The 21,818-nt window shown below is 36.8% G+C and overlaps 1 protein-coding gene across 3 annotated transcripts; it reads right to left on the bottom strand.

Annotated features, from left to right (window-relative positions):
- Positions 1-4,799: 4,799 nt before the first annotated feature.
- Positions 4,800-10,735, bottom strand: LOC134471218 (oocyte-secreted protein 4A-like). Of its 3 annotated transcripts, none has more exons than XM_063229281.1 (6): positions 10,578-10,735; positions 9,777-9,955; positions 7,600-7,697; positions 6,361-6,411; positions 5,901-6,079; positions 4,800-5,108 (listed from the first exon to the last, which is right to left on the bottom strand). In XM_063229281.1, exons 1-5 carry the CDS (start codon positions 10,642-10,644, stop codon positions 5,947-5,949), a joined length of 528 nt encoding a protein of 175 aa, XP_063085351.1. In that variant the 5' UTR covers positions 10,645-10,735; the 3' UTR covers positions 4,800-5,108; positions 5,901-5,946. The 3 variants fall into 3 exon arrangements, with proteins under 3 accessions (XP_063085351.1, XP_063085349.1, XP_063085350.1); XM_063229279.1 differs by having other exon boundaries at positions 5,951-6,079; XM_063229280.1 differs by lacking the exon at positions 6,361-6,411 and having other exon boundaries at positions 5,951-6,079.
- Positions 10,736-21,818: the final 11,083 nt, after the last annotated feature.

Below are 21,818 nucleotides of genomic sequence, written 5' to 3'. Positions count from 1 at the left end.
ATTTGTTCTGATATTTCCTCTATTTGAAAAGAACCTAAAAACATGAGATAAAGAGTAGTCAATACTATATGAAATCAGTTAGAAACATAGCTGCTTGATATTAATAAGTAGACACTGACCCTGAAGCATAAATGCAAAGAGATCTACCTAAAGAACAGCTCTTGCATATTTCTTGATGCCACAGAGGGTGACTGTGTAAGTGAACTCAAAAAAGTCCAGCAGCACTCTGTTTTTTTTTATTTAAGAGGAAAAAGAGAAAAACACAAAACAAAACAAAGCAGTGTAAGGTTACATATAATACAGAACTACAAAAAAAACATAACAGTAAGAAATCACCTGTTAATAGATTACATGTTATCATCTTGGAAATAGTTGCTCAAATCACAGTATCAAAGAATACAAAGTAGACATTCAAATAGAGAGACTGCAAACAGCTGTGTTCAATGATCCAAAAACATTAATATAGTCAGCTATTCAACACCCCTATACACACTTGCTGTTATATCCGTTAGAGCTCTTTTTTTTCCCTTCCTCTCTTTTTACAACAAAATTTACACATTTTGGATTTTATTACTCCTTAGTTCTTATTACTTTTGGGGGGAGGGGAGAATAAGCAGCACTCTGTTAACAGGACAGCCATTTCCCAGGTAGAACTCATAAGCTGAAGGTATCAACCAGTTCACATATATCATTCTCTTAATTCTGACCTGGAGGAAGAAATCAGTACAGGCTACCTCCACTGATAGAAGAGAAAGAAGAGAAAATGTCAGATTTCATGACTTTGCAGTGAGCAGCTCAGAACAATCAGTGTCATCACCTTAGATAACTTGAACGCTGCATGGTCCTGACTCTGCACATGGGACTGTGTGCTCCCGGATACCTCTTAGTCTTCACATGGCTCAGTCTATTCCTCTGGTTGTGGAAGAAGTCATAGGAGCTACATCTTTCCATACTGAGCAGTAAATTGAAAGAACTTCTAATGGTTTTACATTGATATTTGGGGCTAAGGAAAATTCAATAACTCCTTGATATTACCAATAAGAAAAAAAATGACTCTTATGTAACAACAAATTTTTTTCACATGTTAAATTTGTTCTCCAATAGGTACATACCACCCAGAGAGAAGCTGGTGAACCGTCCCCTCATTCATGAGCAATGACATACTTTCTAGAGCTTTTGCATCTATAGTAACTGGCTTACTAATAACAAATGCACTGTCCCCTTTACATTTTCATGCAGCATGCCATCATTTTGTAAACATTCACAGTTCTACAGCTTGCCAATGTCTCCCTGATCTGATGACTGTGATTTGTGCTATCTTCTGACATCTGTCAAGGGAGCCATAAGGCTCACATCCTAGTTCACATTCATACTCTGACTCTTAGCCTGCAAGGTAGTGTAGTACTAGTAGGGCTATTGTGGCACAACATACTTTAAAAGCAAAATAGGCATCGTGCTTAGCTGTAATTCTTTAGTCTACCAAGAGATTCACCCTGTGTTAGTAAAGGGAGAGATCATGGGTATATTACAACAAAGCAGAATATGCTTTTTATAGCTACAAAACAGTTATAAGGATTAGGTATGGACACAAAGAAATGCCTCAATATCAATATACTTGTCCACTATCAAGTTTTATAGGCTAGTTTAGTCATTTGTATCTTGTGCACTGGTTACAATGACATTATAGGCCAGTCTCACATAGAAAAGTGCCGTATGAATCTGTCTTTGAAATTTTCCTTAACATAAAAGATATGGATCTGGGCTAGAGGAAGGAAGAGTTCTGCTATCTAGTTATGATATATTGAAAAAATGCACCATCTGCTTTGATTTTTTAAAAGCATTAAACCAATTGAGCTGGTTAATATTAGATTGATATGCAATGTGAAATAAGCTCTTAAAAGTCATTTACAATTGAAAACAGCTTACTACTGTATCCAGTTCCTCAGACTACTTGATCAAAGACCAACGACCTAAACATTCTTTTCTCTATACCTGGCCATCTCTTCCTGATTTACCCACTCACTACAAGTACCTCAGGCTCCTGCAGGTGTCAGGTATGTCCAAGGAAAGGAAAATGGAAACTTCAAGATGTTTGCAACTAATGAAACAAACAATGCAAACTAGTATCTTGAATTCTTCTAATTATGGATTCAAGAGATGAAGATACAGAATACATGGATAAAACCATCTGACAGTCATGAGACATTAGCAGATGATCAACAGAAACAAAACCCCCAAAGTCAAAAAAATCTGGAACAAAGCACCCCGTAACAAAATGCTTGAAATGCTACCCTCCATAATTCCCTCTTTTGCTTACAATTATTATCACCATGAATTGACACAAAAAATAGGAGAAGACCTCCTAACACCCCAGAAACTTGCATCGCTTCTAACTGCAAACCAAGGTATCACAGGAAACAAACCAAGGGGCAGCCTCTGCCAGTCTTTATAGAGCTCTCTCCTCTGCAACTGGGAGTGATTTTCCTTCCTGAAAAAGCCTGCAGCACACTGTCAGCCTCACCACTCACAGCTGCAGTCACTCTAAACATGACTCAGAAAATCAGGGGAAATGCAAAAAAAAAAAAAAAAAAGGTGTTCTAACTACAAGACTACAAGTCCTCCACCTGGTCATCACTTGGGTATCTTGTATTTCTGAATTCTATCATATGCAGTGTGTCATGTGTCTGTTGGAATATTATAGGCAATGGTTTGAGGAACTTCAAGTACATAATATAAGTGAATCACTTACAATTTGATTAATACTATAATTTTATTAATAATCCTGAGTGTTTATGAAAATTATTTTTTCCAGGTCTGACAGCCGATAGTTATAATCAGAGAACCCAGTGCAATGGCCAGAAAACAAACCCACAAAATTATGGTCCAAGCTTTCTGCTTTATTTTGGCTGTCTCTAAAGTATTTATCATGAGTGTGTACATCTATAGGTTGCTGAATAAAAGTTCTTGAGAGAATTTGAGACCTACAAAAGTCTAAGAGATAAAAGTATAACTGATGAGAAAAATGAATTGACCTGGCTCGATATTTTCACAGAAGCCGAGTATTATAGATGCCTGGTATCCACAGCAGGAGTTTAACAAATTATCTCTGGCAACTACATAGCTTATCACACAGATCATTAACATATGGGATACTCATTAATGGATATTGTCAAGATTAGCTGCACTTTTAAAGAGCTCTTTGAACAAGAAAGTTTGCATTTGGTGTCATAAATTATGCATAAAGCAACTAGAATTTTATTTCCTAAATTCTAGCCCTCTGATGACTAAAATAGATGATACAAAATTCTCAACTCAACTTTTCTGCTCCACTGGTGAACATCCAGCTCCATAGAAAAGTGATACAGCATGGTACATAATACAGAAAAGACAGAAAAAAGGGAAATGAATACTGTTTTCTGAACCAGTTACAAAGAAATTCTGCAGGAAAAGTGCTTCAGGACACTAGGGTGGGCAATAAATTTTTCTGAGATCCAGAAGCATAGGAAACAAAAGCAAAAATGGACAAATGGGATCACATCAAACTGAAAATCTTCTGACACAACAAAGGAAACAACCAACTGAGAAAAGAAACTATATCAATGAAGAGAATATTGCCACCTGACCATCCGACAAAGAATAGCCAGAATATATGAACACCAAAAAAATCTGAGAAACCAACATAACCCAATTAACCAATAAACAACTGATCTGAATACTTGAAAAAATGAGATCCAAACATCAATGAATAAAATAAAAATGCCCAGTATCAGCCACCAAGGAAGAGCATTCAGACCTGAGTTATCATCTCACTCTAGTCCAAATGGCTACATTAAAAACAAAAATAAGCTGGGGGATGTAGCTCAGTAGTACAGCACCTTTATGGCAAATGTCAGGACCTGAGTTCAATTTCCGGTACCAAAAAATACTTGCTTTACAAACAAAAACAAAAACAAAAAATAAGTGCTTGCAAGAATGTGGAAGTCTCATGTACGGTGGTTATAAATGTACGTTAGTGAAGCCATTATAGATAACATAGAAATCCCTAAAAATAGGTCATAAGATCCAACTAAGCCAATCCATCCAAAGGAAATAAAAGCCAGTCTGCCAAAGAGATGCCCAACACCACAACTGCTGCAGCACAAATGTGTGAAGACATGGTGTGCATGTGTCATGCAGTATTATATATCATGAAACACTGAATCCTACCATCTTCAGAATAGAAAGCACTGTGTTAAGTGAAAAGAACCAAACACAGAAGACAAGGATCCTATGTCCTCTCATACATGGAAGCTAAGAAAAGCCACCTTGGAAGTAGAATCTGGGTTAGTAGCCAGGGGCCAGAGGGGAAGGGAGGATTCTAGGCAGGATGGATGTGACCTGAGTGTACTACGTGCATATGCTGAGTCCCTCTATAGGCACAATTAAGTACATGTTAATTCTTTTACACTAGTGAGACAATATGATATTTAACAATATGCAATATATTAGTGTTAATCTCCTATAATTTTTGAAACTTTGTATCACTTCTATCATTTTGTTTTATTAAAATAATTTTAAAAATCAATAGGGAAAAACATACATGTTAACAAGAACAAAATATTTAAAAGGAAATTTTGATTCAATTTTATTTTCCATATACCATTTGAAGGAAGTAAAACAGTAGTCAATAGGAAAATCAGATTATAGTAGACTAACTTCCCCATTCAAACCAGTTAGGATAAGGAAGTCCACCAAAATACAATCACATCCTGCATTATGGTGTTCTGTTATAGAGGATATCTTTAAAAAGTACAAATAGCCACAAAGAAATGCATAAGTTTATTTAAAATTGGCTTTATCACAAATTTAAAATCTAGAGAAACCTTTTCCCACCCAAAGACCTCATAAACATGGATAGAATAGCAAGTTTTTTCATCTTAAAAGGTCACATTGAAATGGTCAAAGATGATTCCCCATATGCATTTATCCAACATCTAAAAAGCAGTGAAATCTCCAAGCATCCAGGGTTGCTAAGATCACTCAATAGTCCAGAATTTGTACTTCAAATCCCTCCCTCTATGTATTTGGAAGCAGTAAAATTTCCATAGCCCAACAAGGGACAAGTCGTCCTGTAAGGAAAGAAAAGAAAATCACATGATACTGACAGGAAACCATTATTATCCTCAAAGAAACAGTGAGGCTCAAGAAGGCATGAAGAAGAGAGGACACCAATTGTAAACTCCCCACTTTTTTTGAGACAGGGTCTTGCTAAATCACTAAGTTGCCCCAGGCTGGGCTTGAACTTGCAAACCTCCTGCATCAGCCTTATATAATGCTGAGATCATAGGCATGTGCCACCTCACCCAGCATTTAAATATTTTAATGATTTGAGTTTCACAATTTATAATAGTATATATATTCATATAAAAGGAGCTATAAAACATTTAGTGAGCATTTATTAACCAATAGCATGTATATCAGTTTTATACACAATGTCTCACATTTTGAATTCTGAGGGTTAAAAGAAAAGTCAAGGTGTGTCCTCCTGACATACTAAAGACTTAATAGTCTGTTCAAATAGTTCTTATAGCTCATTTTAGAAGGGCACTAGAAGGCCATTTAGTTCTTCCATAGCAAAAAGGTGATTAAAAAGTTAGCTAACATATCAACCATCCTCATGAAAATTCACAAGCCCATTCCATATTTATGTTACAATCTCCAGAGATTTCCAGGGGTATGTAGATTGGTAGTATAAAAGAGCAAGCAGGCTTGTGATTGTCAACTGACTGAGTACACAAGAAAATAAATGCTCAAGAAACATATCAATAACCATAAAAGTGCAAGTTTACAATCATCCTGACCTAAAATCAAATATATGCAGTAGATTTGCGAAATGTGTTGTCATTTCACTAATCCCTTACCTATTTGCCTAAGTGTAAACATTTATGTTGACCAATAAAAATGCTCTCACCAAGACAACATTCTTAGATTCATCTCCATGTATTCACTTGCACCCAGCGCTGGCCACGTGTTTTGCACTATCATGTATTCACGGCTGGGTACTCTTCCTCTTTTCATTATAGTGCTTATTAATGAGTTTCTGAATGAAAGAAAAGCATTACATAGAAAAGAAAAATATAGATGAGCTCCATCTAAATCAAACTTTTGGAAGTAGAAGAGGAGTTGAAGTATAGGAATATAAACTAAATTAGATGGGTAATAACCTGGATGCCAAATCAACTAGTTTAGGCAAAAACTGGCCATTTCATTTACAGAATTCAGAGGAAATTTTGAATAGAATGTTGAATAGAGCTTTCCATTATCCTACAGCTGGCAGTCCATACAATCATCAAGTATCAAAAGCTCTTGGGTTCTGTTTACCTTGAGGTATCTTCCACATGTCTGTAATGAACACAGCTTTCAATTCCTGGCCTGTGATAAAAGGGTAAAGGCTCCTATAAATCTTCTCCCCTTCATGCAGTCAATCAAGGGTGATTTAAGCCAGCCCTTAAATCTCTGCAAGCACCTTGCACAGGAGACTCTCCTTGCCAAAGACAGCGGACTCACAGGTAAGAGTGAAGAAATGGGAAGATAGGGCCGAAAGGAGGGGTCTCCTTCCCCATTCTCTGTGGTGGTCTAAGTAATTTCCACACAAGCACTAGACTTCTAGTGACTCTCCCACCAAGCAGTAAAGAGAATCATAGATGGAGACGAACCTTGCCATCCCCCAGCTCCTTCACCTCTAGCACTAGGAGCATTGAAGGAAGGAACCCTGAATTTGAAAAACACCAGACACAAGGACTCAATGGTGTTTACTGCGAAAAGGACCAAAAGGACTGGCAGTGTTGTTAAAGAATAAGAAAAGCAGATTTCGCATAACATAGTTGGTCCATTGGTTTAATCTGGAATCACAACCATGGAACCCTGGGTCACCCCAGAAGTCAGAGTGACCAAATACAGGGTACAGTGCAATTCCCAGCACAGAGAGGACAGACATCCTGCAGGTCCTCCCCAGCAGCCCCGCTTCAGACTGACCCCAGGCACACTGCTTGGCCAGTGCCAGTAAAGAGACCCTTCTGCTTCTCCATTTCACTACAGAAGAGTTTCCCAAATAACAGAAAAATTGGGTGATTAGCAAGTCTTCATTTTTACACCCATTGGAGTCACCACAAACCAACTCACTTGGTTCTAGCTTAAAATTTTTGGATAAATTCTGATTTTTTAAAATCTCTTGTCTCACCCCCATATCTGGATGGTTCTCTTAAAAATTTAAGAGTTTGTATAATAGTCAACAATGGGGATGTCAGCAGAGGTGGGTAAGGAAAACCCCAGGAAAGTAAAATTTACAAACAAATATCCTCTGGTGTGTTCTCCTCATTGACCAAATTTCAATAGCCAAGTACCTATTGAGCTTTATTTACTCATTTAGAAGACACCAACAGAACAAAATGAATTTATTTTCAGATCTACTCAGTTAAGCAGAATTCTGTAAATTAAATCGGCCCCAATGCTCAACCTCAGCACATTGCCCAGCAATTTATATGTTGATCAAAACTCGCAGCAGCTGAAAATAATAATCTATAATAGATTACTTTAATCACAGTAGTCTACAACACTTACCTCGGAACAAAACATGCTATGGGGAGGTGAACATAAAAATCTAATTGTGGTGAATTATATGTGATTGAAGTTTCAATTAATAGACCCGATTGTTGTTCCTAAAATTATAAAGAATATAAATTCAGTTATCTTTATTATCTCTTTTAAATAGTTTCAAATTCAATTTTTAAACTACAGTACATGAAAGCAAGCAGTCCTCATTTTTACTTTATGATATATGTGATAAAATGATACAATGTCAGCAGCAGACATTGGTAGCTTGAAGGGCAGTTGAGACTTTGTATCTTTTGGATGTTGGTTCTGCACACTGGACTTTCCCTCGTCAAGTTTAAGAATCAGTGTCTGACTGAGGTGCACCCAAGTTACACAAAGTGCAAATTTTGGCCAATTACTGTACTTCACTTCTTAGAAGATTTGTGCTTTTCTCTCTGTAAAATGAAGATAATATAAAGCAGAAATTGACAAAATATCTCTAAAATTGACTAGAAAATAACTATTTCAGTCTTGTCAAACCACTTGGTCTCTACTGCTGCATTTCACCTTTGTAGTATAAAAATAGCCATGCACAGTAACTAAAAGTGAATTTGTTCCAATAAAACTTAATATGAAATCATGGGAAGCTGGATGCTTTGACCAGCTACAGGCATAAGGACTATATTTATAATAAAATATAGTCCATTCTACTAAAGGGAGGGTAAGAGAATGGGTAAACAGTTATATCATTCACAGGTATAAATTCTCTATAATGAATGTGATTATAATGTATATCTAAAATGTACCAATAAAAATCTGATTTAAAAATATGACCAGTCAACATAAATATTTCTAGGAAAAACTGGGGAGTTTGCTTGTTTGTCTTCAAAGGTATACACATCAATAGTGAGAACCAGTTATCACACATCTATGTTATTTATAGGCTACAAATTTAGAATTCATATTCTAGAGTTTTAAACCCTAAGGCACTGTCAAAAAACATCAGCATTTAACTCTTTGGAGCATTCAGAAAGGGCATGTATTTGCATGCAGTTCATCTTTATATGTACTCTTAGCATGGTAGTCAGAAATGCTTGTTAGTGCCTGGGATTAGGCAAAAGCTCATAAAGTATCCACAGGAAGACAGGGTTGAGCATTATACAGGACAATGTTTATTACCTGTCGAAAGATATTCAATTTAACTAGTATTCTGATGAAAAGGAATGTGATTTGAGGGTAACTTGATATGAGGGACAGGTGGATAATAGAACTGAAATCACATTGTTAAACACCAATTCTTCCTGCCCTTACAACTTTATACTTTGTCCTGAGTTTCCTCCTTTTTTAAGGCAGTTTCTCCCTTCCTGGGTGATAACTGGAAACCTCTGTATCTATCTGCTTAAAATTACTTATAGTCTCAATTAAAAAGTGTTAAACTTGTTCCCTAGATATCCCAGGAAAAGCCCTAGGTAGTTGCCACGTGACCTAGAAAGACTTTATGAGGTGAAAATTAGCATAGTTTTTTCATGTATTTACCAAATATTCAAGTCCCTACGTCTCACTAATCAGGCTTTTCATGGGGAAGCTGAGTCAACTGTGTACCAAGTGCAGTGCTCGCCCTTTTTGACATCGTTTTAGCTACTAGAGACACAGCAATTAAGGACCAGTGGGTAGGGTCAGGGATATAGTTCAGTGGCATAAGTGTCCACCTGGTAAGTGCAAGGTCCTAAGTTCAATTTTCAGTACAAAAGAAAAGAAAAAAAAAACAGTGGGGCATGTGCCTGAAGCCATGAATCTAATCCATTCACCCAAACCATTTGCACCCAGAGTAGGAGAGATACACTTGCAAAGGAGAAAGCCAAGCTTCCATCAATCACCAATCAATCACCAGGAAAAACAAATTCACTTAAAGAAAATAAGAGTTTTCTGACCTCTTAAAAAAATTGATTTCTCTTATTAATACAGGAGCAATATACCCCAAAATGTCCACTGTAGGTTGAAATTTTAGGTAGACAACAACATTAGAATGATTGGAAATCTGCTTATTCATACATGCTTTCCTGGAGTTATATTTCACAACAAAGAGGAAGAAAAAGGAGGATTTAACATCACATGGGTTATCACATTGTAACTCAGTTTTAGTCATTGTTTCATGGCCCTAAAATGAAGAATATATTATCTGTTGAAATAGTAAGTGCTCTTACGTAAATCCTCATGCCACACAGAGATACCACATAATTGAATATTAAGTACTGAGAATGCACGGTGGAGACGGGGCAGTCATCACCCAGGGTCAGCTCGTGGGGCTGGACTGGCAAGTCATCCACCAGGGGCAACCGACGCATTTCAACGATAAGTCTAGTCATTGTGCAGATCACCCTCACTGTGGAAGGAAAGAAGGAAGGGAGGGGAAGGAAGGGAGGGGGGGAAGGAAGGGAGAGAGGGAGGGAGGGAGGAAAGGAGGGGGAGAGAAAAAGAGAGAGAGAGAGCAAGAGAGAAAGAGAAAAAACAATCAGCAACATGTGTGCTCCAAACAGCCTGAACACCTTCCAGTCCCTTCACTGATGAGTCCTCAACTAAAAAGTAATGCTCCAAAATAAATTCTCCTTATACCTACAACATATTAAGACATTTTGTTTCTGTTTGTCTGTTTCCCAAAGAGATCTTGATTAAATTGCTTCACTCTCCCTGGCTCCATTTTGTCAGAGTAGAAAAATCAGAGATGTTTCCTGAGAAACTCTGAGCTTTTTAGAAACTCTGGCTTTTTAGAAATCATTCAAACTGTACCAACATATCTCATGAACAGGTTTTCAAAGGATTTCCAAGCAGGGCAGTTGGAATTCTGAAAAAACAGAAGGGGAAGCCAAACCTCACAGCAACATGGCAGTTATCTGAGGTTAGCAGGTGGTCACAGGACTCAACAACAAACCCCCAAAGTCAGCAGTGTATTAGAAAAGCATCCCCAGTGCTTATAATTACCACCTCTAGAAGCCCCTTTCTCTTACCATTAGCACGAACATGAGTCAACCCAAAGAGCATGACGAGCCCTCCTAACACGCCTAGAACCTTCATCACTGCTCTCAACCCCCACCCACAGGATCACTAGAAACAAGAAATCCAAGTAAGCGACCGCTACAGGTATTTATAAACCTCTTCCCTCCTCAGCTGTGGGCTATGATTTATTCCAGAAGGTCCTAAGGCCTTGGCAGTTTTTCCTCTTCCCAGCTGAAGTTACAATTACAAATCAGAAAATCAGGGAAGAAAATGTAAAAAGGAGATACAAGGGAACCTCAGCCCACCGTATCTTCCCCAAGTCTATGAACCTGTCTGAAATTGTGACTCATTTAATGTCTGACATATGACCACTGGAATGTTCAGAGAAGGACTTTGCAAGATGATTTCAGGGACCCAAGTGGTCAACGAGGGAGCATCATCTACCAATTGGCTGGAGAAAATACGGGTCATTTCACCCTGAGGTTCTGCCCCACCTCCTAGCCAGTGATTTAGATCCAATAAGTCTGGACCAAGACGCATGAATGTTTCCTGTTACCAACTCCTGGAGATTCTGACCCATGGGCCTATGTTCTAGGATGATGAGGTTGTATTTATCCAGAGAACTGAAGACAGAATCTCTGTGGATATATTTGTATGATTCAACTAAAAATAAAAATCCGTAAGAAAAAAAAGGAGGACTATGCCATCTGGCTCCAGTTTTAGAAGTAATCAACAACTTCTAAAAACCCCATCTCAAAAGGGAAAGCCCAGTGATTTATCATAAGAAATCACACAGCACATTACCAACATTGCCTTACTTCTCAAGGCTGTGTGATTGCAGGTGAATATTATCAAATTTGCCTACACAGGCCTCTGGGATTATGGACCACAAAAAGTTCCATCTGAGAACATCAGAAACATCAAGGGGAAATCTTTTTTATCCAACATTTTTATTACATTTCATATTCTTTAAAATCAATGGGATCTATTGTATAGTGTCTGTTGCTTGACATACTTGGGCTTGAGGACCTCACAGGGTTAAGTTTACAATGATTAATCAGTGGATTTTATCTGATGATACCCTTCTGTTTTCTTAATTACTCAGGAGGTGAACATATTATTATTTTTAAGTAGTTAATGACATAGGAGTACATAAAATAATGCTGAAATTTCTAATTCCTTTCCTCCTCTGTTCAAGTAACCATGAGAAGTTTTTATAGAGGTTAAATTTGTAAGAAATTAACTGTTTTAAAGTACTTAATCTAGAAGCACAAGGTTGTGAATTCAATCCCCAGTACCAAATAAAAAAATAAAGTACTTAGTCAAGTGGCATTTAGTACATTTATACACATGTAACCATCACCTCTATAGTTTCAAAATATTTTCATCACTGCCCTAAAGTAGAACCTTTACAAATTAAGCAACTCCCCCTTCCTCCTTTCTTCCAATCCCTACCAGCCAATAACCTTTATGCTCCTGTGGATATAATTATCTGAATATTTCATAAAATTTAATTGTACAGTCTTTAGACCTTTTTGTATGGATTTTTTATTTATCCATTTTTGAGGTTCATTTACATCATATCATGTATCAGCATTTTGTTCCTTTAATGACAATAATATTTCATGGTATGGATTATATCACATTTTGTTTTTACACTTATCTGGCATGTATTTGGGTTGTTTGCATTTTTGTGAGTAGTGCTGCTATGAAGTTTTCTGTACACCATTCCTTTGATATCTGTTTTGAATTCTTTGGACTATGTATCTGTGTTTCAAATACCTCCCATTCACCCCATTGACAAGGGAGAAACTCTCATTCTATGATAGCCAAACATTTGACATCTGACACTGACCAGATAAAATGGATAGCAGTGCATTGGCACACATCCCCACAGTGAGTAAGGGAGAACCCACAGGTGACCCAAGGTATCACATAGGGTTCCACAAGGATGGTACTTGGGATGGAGTGAGTAGCCAGCAGTCGGAGGACACAGTCCTGGTAGTAGCCAGAGAAGGAAATGGCCCTTAAGTGGATTCATTGAGTGAGGGGTCCTTAGTCCCAGGGACAGAGTGCCAAAGGAAATGTGCAAGCTTGTAGCAGAAGTCCTTCAGCTTCACCGGATACCAACATAGCACTAAACAGCAGGCCTCCACTGAGCACCCAGGGTTGGAGCTTTGTACAGGAGGATTTATGCTAAGTTCAATACTTCAGTGTGTAACGCTTACACGCAACGGATAGTAGTGCAGCTGCCAGACTTTTCCACAGGGGCTGTGCCTTTTACATTTCCACCAACCATGTACCAGGGCCCCTACTTCTCCACATCCTTGCCAACAATACCTGCTATTGTTTTTCCTATTATTACTATAACCATTTTAGTGGCTGCAAGATGATGATCTCATTGTGCTTTTATTTGCATCTCACTTAATGACTAATGATACTAAGCATCTCTTCATATGGTTATTAGTCTTTCATAAATCTTTGGAGAAATGTCAATGCAAAACTTTTTCCATTTTTTTTCCAAACCAACACCTGGATTTGTTTCAGCAAATGAGACAAAGAAAGAATAGAGTACTTCACAGTACACAGGTACGTAGCCTTTGGATGTTCTAGTTGCCAATAAATGGAAGCATATGATTAGATAAATTGACAAGAAATTGACACAATAAATTGACAAAACAGAGGAACAGTATTCACAAATATATACACATACGGGCACAGAATCAGAACATTAAAACCTGGGGCAAATGAAAACAGGAATATTTAAGAGGTGGAGTTATTATATTTTTTTTGATAGAATCATCTTTTGGCTACAGAGTTGGAAATTTTGTTACAGAGTTGGAAAATATTCTGGAAAGTATGTCCTTCACAGATATAGGACTTGCAAAATATTTTCTCCATTCTGTGGATTTTCCTTTGCCATACTTAATAGCATCCTTTAATACACAACAGGAAGCCAATTTAACTATTTTTTTAATTTACCACTTGTGCCTCCAGTACCATATCTAAAAACTAACTTCTAAATCCAAGGTCATGAAAGCTTTTCATCTAACTTATTTAGTTTTAGCTCTTATTTAGTTCTCTAGGTGTTTGTTATATTTTGAGTTGACTTCTGTATGTGCTAAGAGATAGACGTTCAAATTTTTTCTTCTCCAGATAGATATACAGTTACTGCATACCATTTGTTGAAGATGTTATTTGTCCCCATCTAATAAACTTGGTACCTTTGGCAAAAATTAATTGATCATAAATGTACGGACTTTGTTTTTCAAAATCTCAATTTATTCCATCACTCTCTGTTTTTATCGTTAAGCCAATAACTTATTTTAATTACTTTGTAAGATGTAAAACTGAAAGATATAAGTCATCTATCTTTATTCATTATTTCAGAGACTTCCACATAGTTTATGGCTTTTCTTCATAAATAGCTTCATAAATAGCTTTTCTATTTATGAAAAAATGTCAGTTTGGATTTTGGCAGTTTGCATTCAACCTGCCGATTGCTTCCTGGAGTACCCCCATAAGGAATCCTCCATAGTGAAGTGAAGCAGTTCTGCCTGATAACTTCTGAACAAGATTAAAATTGCTTCAAAGGACAAATCCGTCCACCAACCAACAAGTAGATTACATTGGGTGTTTCAGTACATTGAGACTATTCAACTGGATCCTGGCTGCAGCTGGCACTTTCTCCAAGTTTGGCCTAAACATCCCTCGGCCACATTGTTTCCAGTTTAGATTCACTAAGAACATTGCATTTAATAATGGCTTGCAACCTAAGCCACATAGCAGTGTCCCCAGTCAAGGGGCCTGTTATGTCCCCTTGCTCTGGATGACCCCCAACCTGAAGGGCTGGTGGAGCATTTTCATGGACAGTCATAGATCAGTTTTAAATAGCTGATGTGTAGAATCAAGATAACCCTATCCTGTAGCACACATGTCAGGTGACTCTTCTACAGTCTCACAGCAACCTCCCTAAAAGGTAGTATTCCTTTGTACATGTTTGACCAAGTTGCCCACTCCTTTCTTTCAGTTGTATACTCCTCTTTTGTAATTATTACATGTCAGTCTCCACAGGAAGTCCTTTAAGGACTTTCTGTACCCTTTGATCAATTTCTAAAGACTCAAATCAATAGCACATCAGGATTCCTATTAAAAAGAAGGGTTGGGAGACACTAACCTGCTCCATTTACCCCTCAGTACAGATCATGAGTTTTGCCTACAAGGACCTCATCAATAATGATCATCAGTGTGAGAACTCAAGTTTGGTGTTTTCCCTAAGGTGACCTTGGCACTTTGCCATTGTATGGATCAGTGTATTAAGTAAAAATAGTTGCTGAGCCAGTAAAGGATCCAAGCTAAAAGACTTGGATTCACCATCCTGAACACTGGATCAAGTGGCATGCACTATTCTTGCTCATAATACAGGACAAACTGTCAATGTCTCCATCACAGATAAGGAATTATCCTGACAAGACATGACCAACTCTGATGCTGAGAACATGGATATGGGAGAGAAAGGGAAAGAATATGTCTTATTTCTGTTTTTCAGAGTATCCTGTATGCCTCTTGCCTCACTCCCTGCACTTTGCGTACCCCTTGAAATATAATTTTATTGAGTCTGGAGAACGCCACCACCGCTGCCACCCAGAAGAGGGGGTGCACTGCGGAGGTCTACCTAGGCCACACTGGAGACCTTCCCTCAGTCCAGGGAGCTTCACTGTTGCTGCTGCCACCACTTCTGGAGGAAGAAGCTGCACTGTGGAGGAGGTTTGAGGCCTGCTTAGTCCTCACGGGTGACCTTCTTTCATCCCAGGGAGCTTTGCCACCCGAGGAGATGGATCCTGCACACCATCTGAGCCCAGGGAGAGTTTGAGATCCTTGCTTCCGGTGGTTGGGGAACCGCCCAGCTTGTGGCCACACTAGACAGGGCTCGGCAGGATTTGGGCCTGCCTGGGCTGCACCTGGTGGCCATCTTTTGGTCCTGGGAGCTTTGCTGCCAGAGCAGGGACCTGTGCTGCTCAAGGAGGATTTAGGCCTGCCTGAGCTACACCTGGTAACCTTTAATCCAGGGGCCTCGGTGCCCAAGGAGGGAACTATGCTGCCAGAGTCCCAGGAGCCCAGGATATAGGAGATGATTTCCAACATGCCCAGGGAAATATTTGGAAAAACACTTGAAACACAGAAATATACAAAAATGGCAAAACAAAACACCAAAATGCAATCTCAAAAATCCAGCCCATCCCAAGAAAGCCTAGCAGCCATGTACACAGAAGAAAATATATGCCATATGCCTGAAATACCACAAATAATAGTAACAAATAAAAAGGCAACTCTGAGAAGCTTTAAAGAAATTCAAACTAGAAATAATCTCCCAAGTAAAGGGAGAAATGATAAAAATACTGAAACAGATGCTGAACACACCTAAAGAAGACAGTTAAAAAGTTAGAGGAACAATGCAAAAAGATAGAATCACTGGATGCCTGGATGAACAATATAAGAAACAAACAGAATATATAAAGTAGATTCAAAGACATATACAGGAAATCAAAAATTCCACTAAAGTTCTCAAAACCACCTCAACAAAAGTGAAGATAGAATTTCAGATCTCGAAGACAAGATGGCAGCCAGTGAACAGGAAAGGTAAGAGCTCTTAAAAATAACAAGGAATCAGGAAATCACAATTCAACAGCTGCAAGATGATGCAAAAAGAACAACATAAGATTAATAGGGATAAATGAAAAAGAAGGGGACAACACAAATGATGTCAAGACATTATTTATAGAAGTAATAGCTAAAAATTTCCAAAACATAAGAATGGAAACTAACATTAGAATTAGTGAAGCATATAGAACTCCAAATAGCCATAACCAAAATAAAACTACCCCCAGACATATAATAATCACCATCCCAGAAATCGAACAAAAGAATAGAATATTAAAAGCTATTAGAGAGAAGAGACAGATCACCTATAAAGGAAAGCTCAGAAACACAAAGACTTCTCAACACATGTAAACATATGTAAAGAATGAAGGCAAGAAGAGCATGAAGTGAAATATTTCAGATCCTAAAGGAAAACTATTTCCAACCTAGACTGATGTTCCCTGCAAAATGGTCCTTCAAAATTAATGGAAAAATAAGATGCTACCATGACAAAGAACGGCTGAAGAAAATCATGATCACCAAGCGAACCCTGCAAAGAATACAGAAAGACAGTTTATATACACATAGGAAAGAAAACACTAAAAAGGCAGATAATTAAACAGAATGGAAAGATAAAGATACAACAGCAAAAAGGTAACATGTTAACAATAAATTAATATAGCAATTATCACCATTAATATAAATGGTTTCAATTCACCAATTAAAAGAAACTGACTGGCAGAATGGATCAAGAAACAACATCCAATCAAATGCTGTATACAAGAAATCCATAAAACCCAAAAGGAAACTCACACACTGAATGCCAAAGGATGAAAAACAATACTACATTCAACAGGAACCCAAAAAAAGCTGGGTAGCTATTTTGTTTGCAGGCAATGTGAACTTCAAACCAAGAATGATCCTAAGAGATAAAGAAGGTCACTACTGTTTAGGGGAAAACTTCAAGAGGAAGAGATAACAATCTCAAAAATATAGGCACCAAATTCCAGAGCACCCAGTTATACAAAGCAAGTATTAATAGAAATGAAAAATCAAACTAGCAATAACACAATTATAATAGGAGACCTTAACACACCATTGATACCAAGGGACAGATCAATCAGACAGAAAATCAGCAAAGAAATAACAGAACCAAATCACACTTGTGAACAATATACAGTGTTCCATCCAACATCAGAATGCACATTCTTCTTAGCAGTATGTGGGACATGCTCTAAAATAGACCATATACTAGCCAACAAAATACATTTAAATAACATAAAAGAGTTGAAATTATCCCATGCAGCTTATCAGATTACAGCACCATAAAAATAGAAATTAATGATAAAAGAAACTGCAAAAACCACATAAACACATGGAAATTGAATAAGACACTCTTGAGTAATCTGTGGGTCACACAGGAAATTAAAGAAGAAATTAAACAACACCTACAAGCAAAGGAAAATACACATACAACTTACTGGAATATGTCATATACAATGAAAGCAGTCCTCAGAGGAAAATTTATTGCACTGAGTTCCCACATCAGGTAAATGGAGCAACTACAAATAGAAAACCTGAAGCTATACCTCAAAAATCTAGAAAAAAGAAGAGCAAGTCAAGTCCAAATCCAAAAGAAGGGAGGAAATTATAAAAATCAAAGATAAATTAAAGCAACAGAAACTAAGAAAACAGTCCAAATGATCAATGAATAAAATAGTTGGTTCTTTGAAAGAATTAATAATATTAATTATTATTAATATAGCCAACCTAATTTAAAAAAGGAAATAAAAAGCTCAAATTCATACAATAAGGAATGAAAAAGGTGAAATCACTACAGATTCTGTGGAAACACTGAAGAATATCAACGCCCATTTAAAAACACTCTACTCTCATAGGTTCGATAACACAGAAGAAATGGACAGATACCTAGAAACATATGAAGTATCAAAGCTGGGTCAAGAAGATATAAAACTGCTGAAGAACCCAATTTCTATTAATGGAATTGAAATGGTAATTAAGTCCTAAGCTAAAAAGAAGAGCCCAGGCCCAGACAGATTCACTTAGGAATTCTACAAGAAATACAAAGACTTAATGTTGACACTCCTCAAACTCTTCAATGAAATCAAAAGGGAAGAAATTCTTCCTAAGTCATTCCTGGAAGCAAATATAACCCTAGTACTTAAACCTAAGAAAGACTCAACCAAAAAAGAGATCCACAGGCAAATTTTCCTAATGAGCACAGATGCAAAAATCCTCAATAAAATATTGGCAAACAGGATGCAGCAAATCAAGATTATACCCCACAGCCAAGTGTGATTCATCCCAGGCATGCACAGATGGTTCAACATATGTAAATCAATAAATGTAATCCAGCATATCAATAAAGCCAAAAGCAAGAATCACAGCATCATTTCTATAGATGCAGAAAAAGCTTTTGATAAGATCCAACACTCACTTATGATAAGAACCTTACAGAAAATTAGAATAGATGCTCTTTACCTCAATATGATGAAGTCCATCTATGACAAATGAAAAGGCAGCATCATATTCAATGGCCAAAAACTGAAAGCCTTTATCTTAAAATCAGGGACAAGACAAGGATGTTCCTTATTGCCACTCCTATTTAACATAGTACTGGACATACTAGCCAGAGAAATTAATAAAGAGAGAAAATAGAGGGGTAAATATCAGAAAAGAGGAAGCTAAATTATCATTATTTGCAGATGACATGATACTCTACAGAGAAGACCCCCAAAACTCCATTGAGAGACTCCTAGACATAATAAATAAATTCAGCGATATGGCTGGATGCAAAATCAATATTCAAAAATCAATAGCATTCCTATACACTAATAACAAAATCACAGAGAGAGAAATAAGAGAAGCCACACCCTTCACAATAGCAACCCAAAAAGTGAAATATTTAGGAATTACTCTCATGAAAGAAGTGAAAGACCTATACAGGGAAAATTATAATACACTGAAAAATGAAATTGAAGATGATCTCAGAAAATGGAAAGACATCCCTTGCACATGGATAGGAAGATTAAATATTGTAAAAATGGCCATTCTCCCAAACTCTTATACAGATTCAATGCAATCCAGATAAAAATACCACCAACATACCTCATAGATCTAGAGAAATCACTCCTAAAATTCATCTGGAGCAAGAAGAGACCTAGAATAGCAAAGACAGTTCTAAGCAGAAAAGACAAAGCAGGAGGCATCACAATCATGACTTAAAATTATACTACAAATCAACAGTAGTAGAATCAACATGGTACTGGAATCAAAACAGAGCTGAAGATCAGTGGAATAGAGTAGAAGATACAACCACAACTACAAACACACTCAACCACCTTATCTTTGATAAAGGGTCCAAACATATTCACTGGAAGAGTGACAGCATCTTTAATAAATGTTGTTAGAAAAACTGGCTCTCCATATGATGAAAACTAAAACTACACCCAAGCCTATCACCATATACTAAAATAAAATCTAAATTGATCAAAGATCTAAACATTAAAATAGAAAAACTAAATCTATTGGAAGAAAAATTGGTAAAAACTTTGAAGACATAGGAGTAGGTAGAGATTTCAAAAACAAGACTCAAACCGCATGGGAAATACTTCCCAGAGTCAATAACTGGGACCACTTCTTATTAAAAAGTTTCTGCACGTCAAAAGAAATCTCTAACATAGTGAAAAGAAACTGGGAAACTGGGAAAAAATCTTAGTAAACTGTCCCTCAGACAAAGGACTTCTGTCTACAACATATAAAGAATTTTTAAAAATCAGACCCTCAAAATTCAAAGATCCAATCCAAAAATGGGCATCTGAAATGAATACACAATTCTCAGATGAAGAAATACAAACGGCAAATAAATACATGAAAAAAATGTTCATCATCATTAGTCATTAGAGAAATGCAAATTAAAACCACACCGAGATTCCATCTCACTCCTGAAAGAATGGCCAAGGTCAAGAAAACTACCAACAACAAATGCTGGAGAAGCCGTGGGGAAAAAGGAACTCTCCTGCACTGTTGGTGGGAGTGTAGACTGGTGCAACCATTGTGAAGGTCAGTCTGGAGATTTCTCAAAAAGCTGGGGTTTGAAGTCCCATTTGTTCCAGTTATTCCACTTCTAGGCATATTCCCAGAACTGAGAGCATCATAACACAGTTATATATGTGCACCCATGTTTATAGCAGCACAATTTGTAATAGCCACATCATGGAAACCACCTAGGTGTCCATCAACTGAGGAATGGATAAAAAAGTTGTGGTATTTTTATACAATGGAATACTACTCAGCTATAAAGAATGATCACATTGAGACATTTATAAATAAATGGACACAGCTTGAGACCATACTCACAAGTGAAATAAATCAAATGCACATGTATAAATACTGAATAGTTTCCCTAGTGTAGCAAATGATAAGAATACATAAAAGTATGTGGTAATCATGATTCCCAGTCATACTGTTTTGAAGCCATATAATGTTTTTATTTATTTTTTTTATTTAAGGAGAAAAGAAAAAAACAGTGAAATGGTACAAGTTATACAGATTTACAGAAGAAAAAAATGAACAGTAGGAAATCATTAGTTAATGGATTACATATTGCCATCTTAGAAATAATTGTTCAAGTCACAAAATTAAAGCTTGTAGAGTGGACATTCCAACAATGATCCTGCAAACAGTTCTGTTCAATGATCCAATAAAATTCTGTGATATCATTTTCTATCTTATACACTTAAATATACATGCAGTTATATAGTTTAGGGCACTTTCTTTTCCTCTCTTTTGTACAATAACTATTACACATTTTGGGTTTCATTGCTCCCACGAAGCCATATAATGTTTTCACTCATTAATTGGAATGGTTTTAATCTGGGTTGTTTGATTTTATTGTCTGTGATAGTATGAATAGCTATTTTGAAGAAAGTAAGATAGCATAATAGCTAGTGCTGATTTGATATCATCCTGTTTTGAAGTCCCATCAAGTTGTTGTTCATCTGTTTCCATTGGTTTTCACATGTTGTATCTTATTATATTTTAATATATGTGATAGTATAAACAAAAATTTTTATAAGCAAAGAGATAATGTAGAAACTGTTGTTTGGTTTCTGTTAGATGGTTCCAAATACCCTGCAATACTTTCATTCTCTTGAATGGTTTCATACTGTCTTGATAAGTTTGATGCTATAGTATACGAAGTTATACTCAAATATTTCAAGGAAAGAAACACTATGATAACTACTATTATGTCGGGCTATCTGGTGGTGAAACACAATGATGCTTAAATTGTTCGGTTCTGAACTGTGTTCTATTGATATGTCCTCTTTTATCTGAATCTCTCCCTTTTTTCTTTTTTAAAAATTAATATATTTCTTCTTATTTTTTAATTAAGGGAAAACTAAATTTAAAATAGCAGGATATATTATAGTAACTTTTTGTTTTCCTATTAACCTGATTTGAACCCCTGTATTGTTCTCCACATCTTGTTCTGACTGATTTTACTGTATTGTTTCGTTTAATAGTATCAACTTTGAGAGTACAGGCAACCACTTGGAAGGCAACAAGATATTCTATGATGCCCATTATGG

The sequence above is a fragment of the Cavia porcellus genome, unplaced genomic scaffold, assembly GCF_034190915.1.
Source record: "Cavia porcellus strain 051 isolate PalLab524CR breed Dunkin Hartley unplaced genomic scaffold, mCavPor4.1 scaffold_17, whole genome shotgun sequence".
NCBI classification, from domain to species: Eukaryota; Metazoa; Chordata; class Mammalia; order Rodentia; family Caviidae; genus Cavia; species Cavia porcellus.
The sequence above is the reverse complement of the archived record's forward strand: the minus strand, read 5'-3'. Positions and strand labels throughout refer to the sequence as shown.

What these genes read in the sequence shown, in the direction of transcription:
- LOC134471218 (XM_063229279.1), bottom strand. Translation starts at nt 10,644, where the DNA reads ATGAAGGTTCTAGGCGTGTTAGGAGGGCTCGTCATGCTCTTTGGGTTG. An exon ending in TGTGTGGCATGAGGATTTAC is followed by an intron (nt 7,698 to 9,776) that starts GTAAGAGCACTT and finishes TTATAATTTTAG; the next exon opens with GAACAACAATCGGGTCTATT. An exon ending in CATGTGGAAGATACCTCAAG is followed by an intron (nt 6,080 to 6,360) that starts GTAAACAGAACC and finishes TCTTTCATTCAG; the next exon opens with AAACTCATTAATAAGCACTA.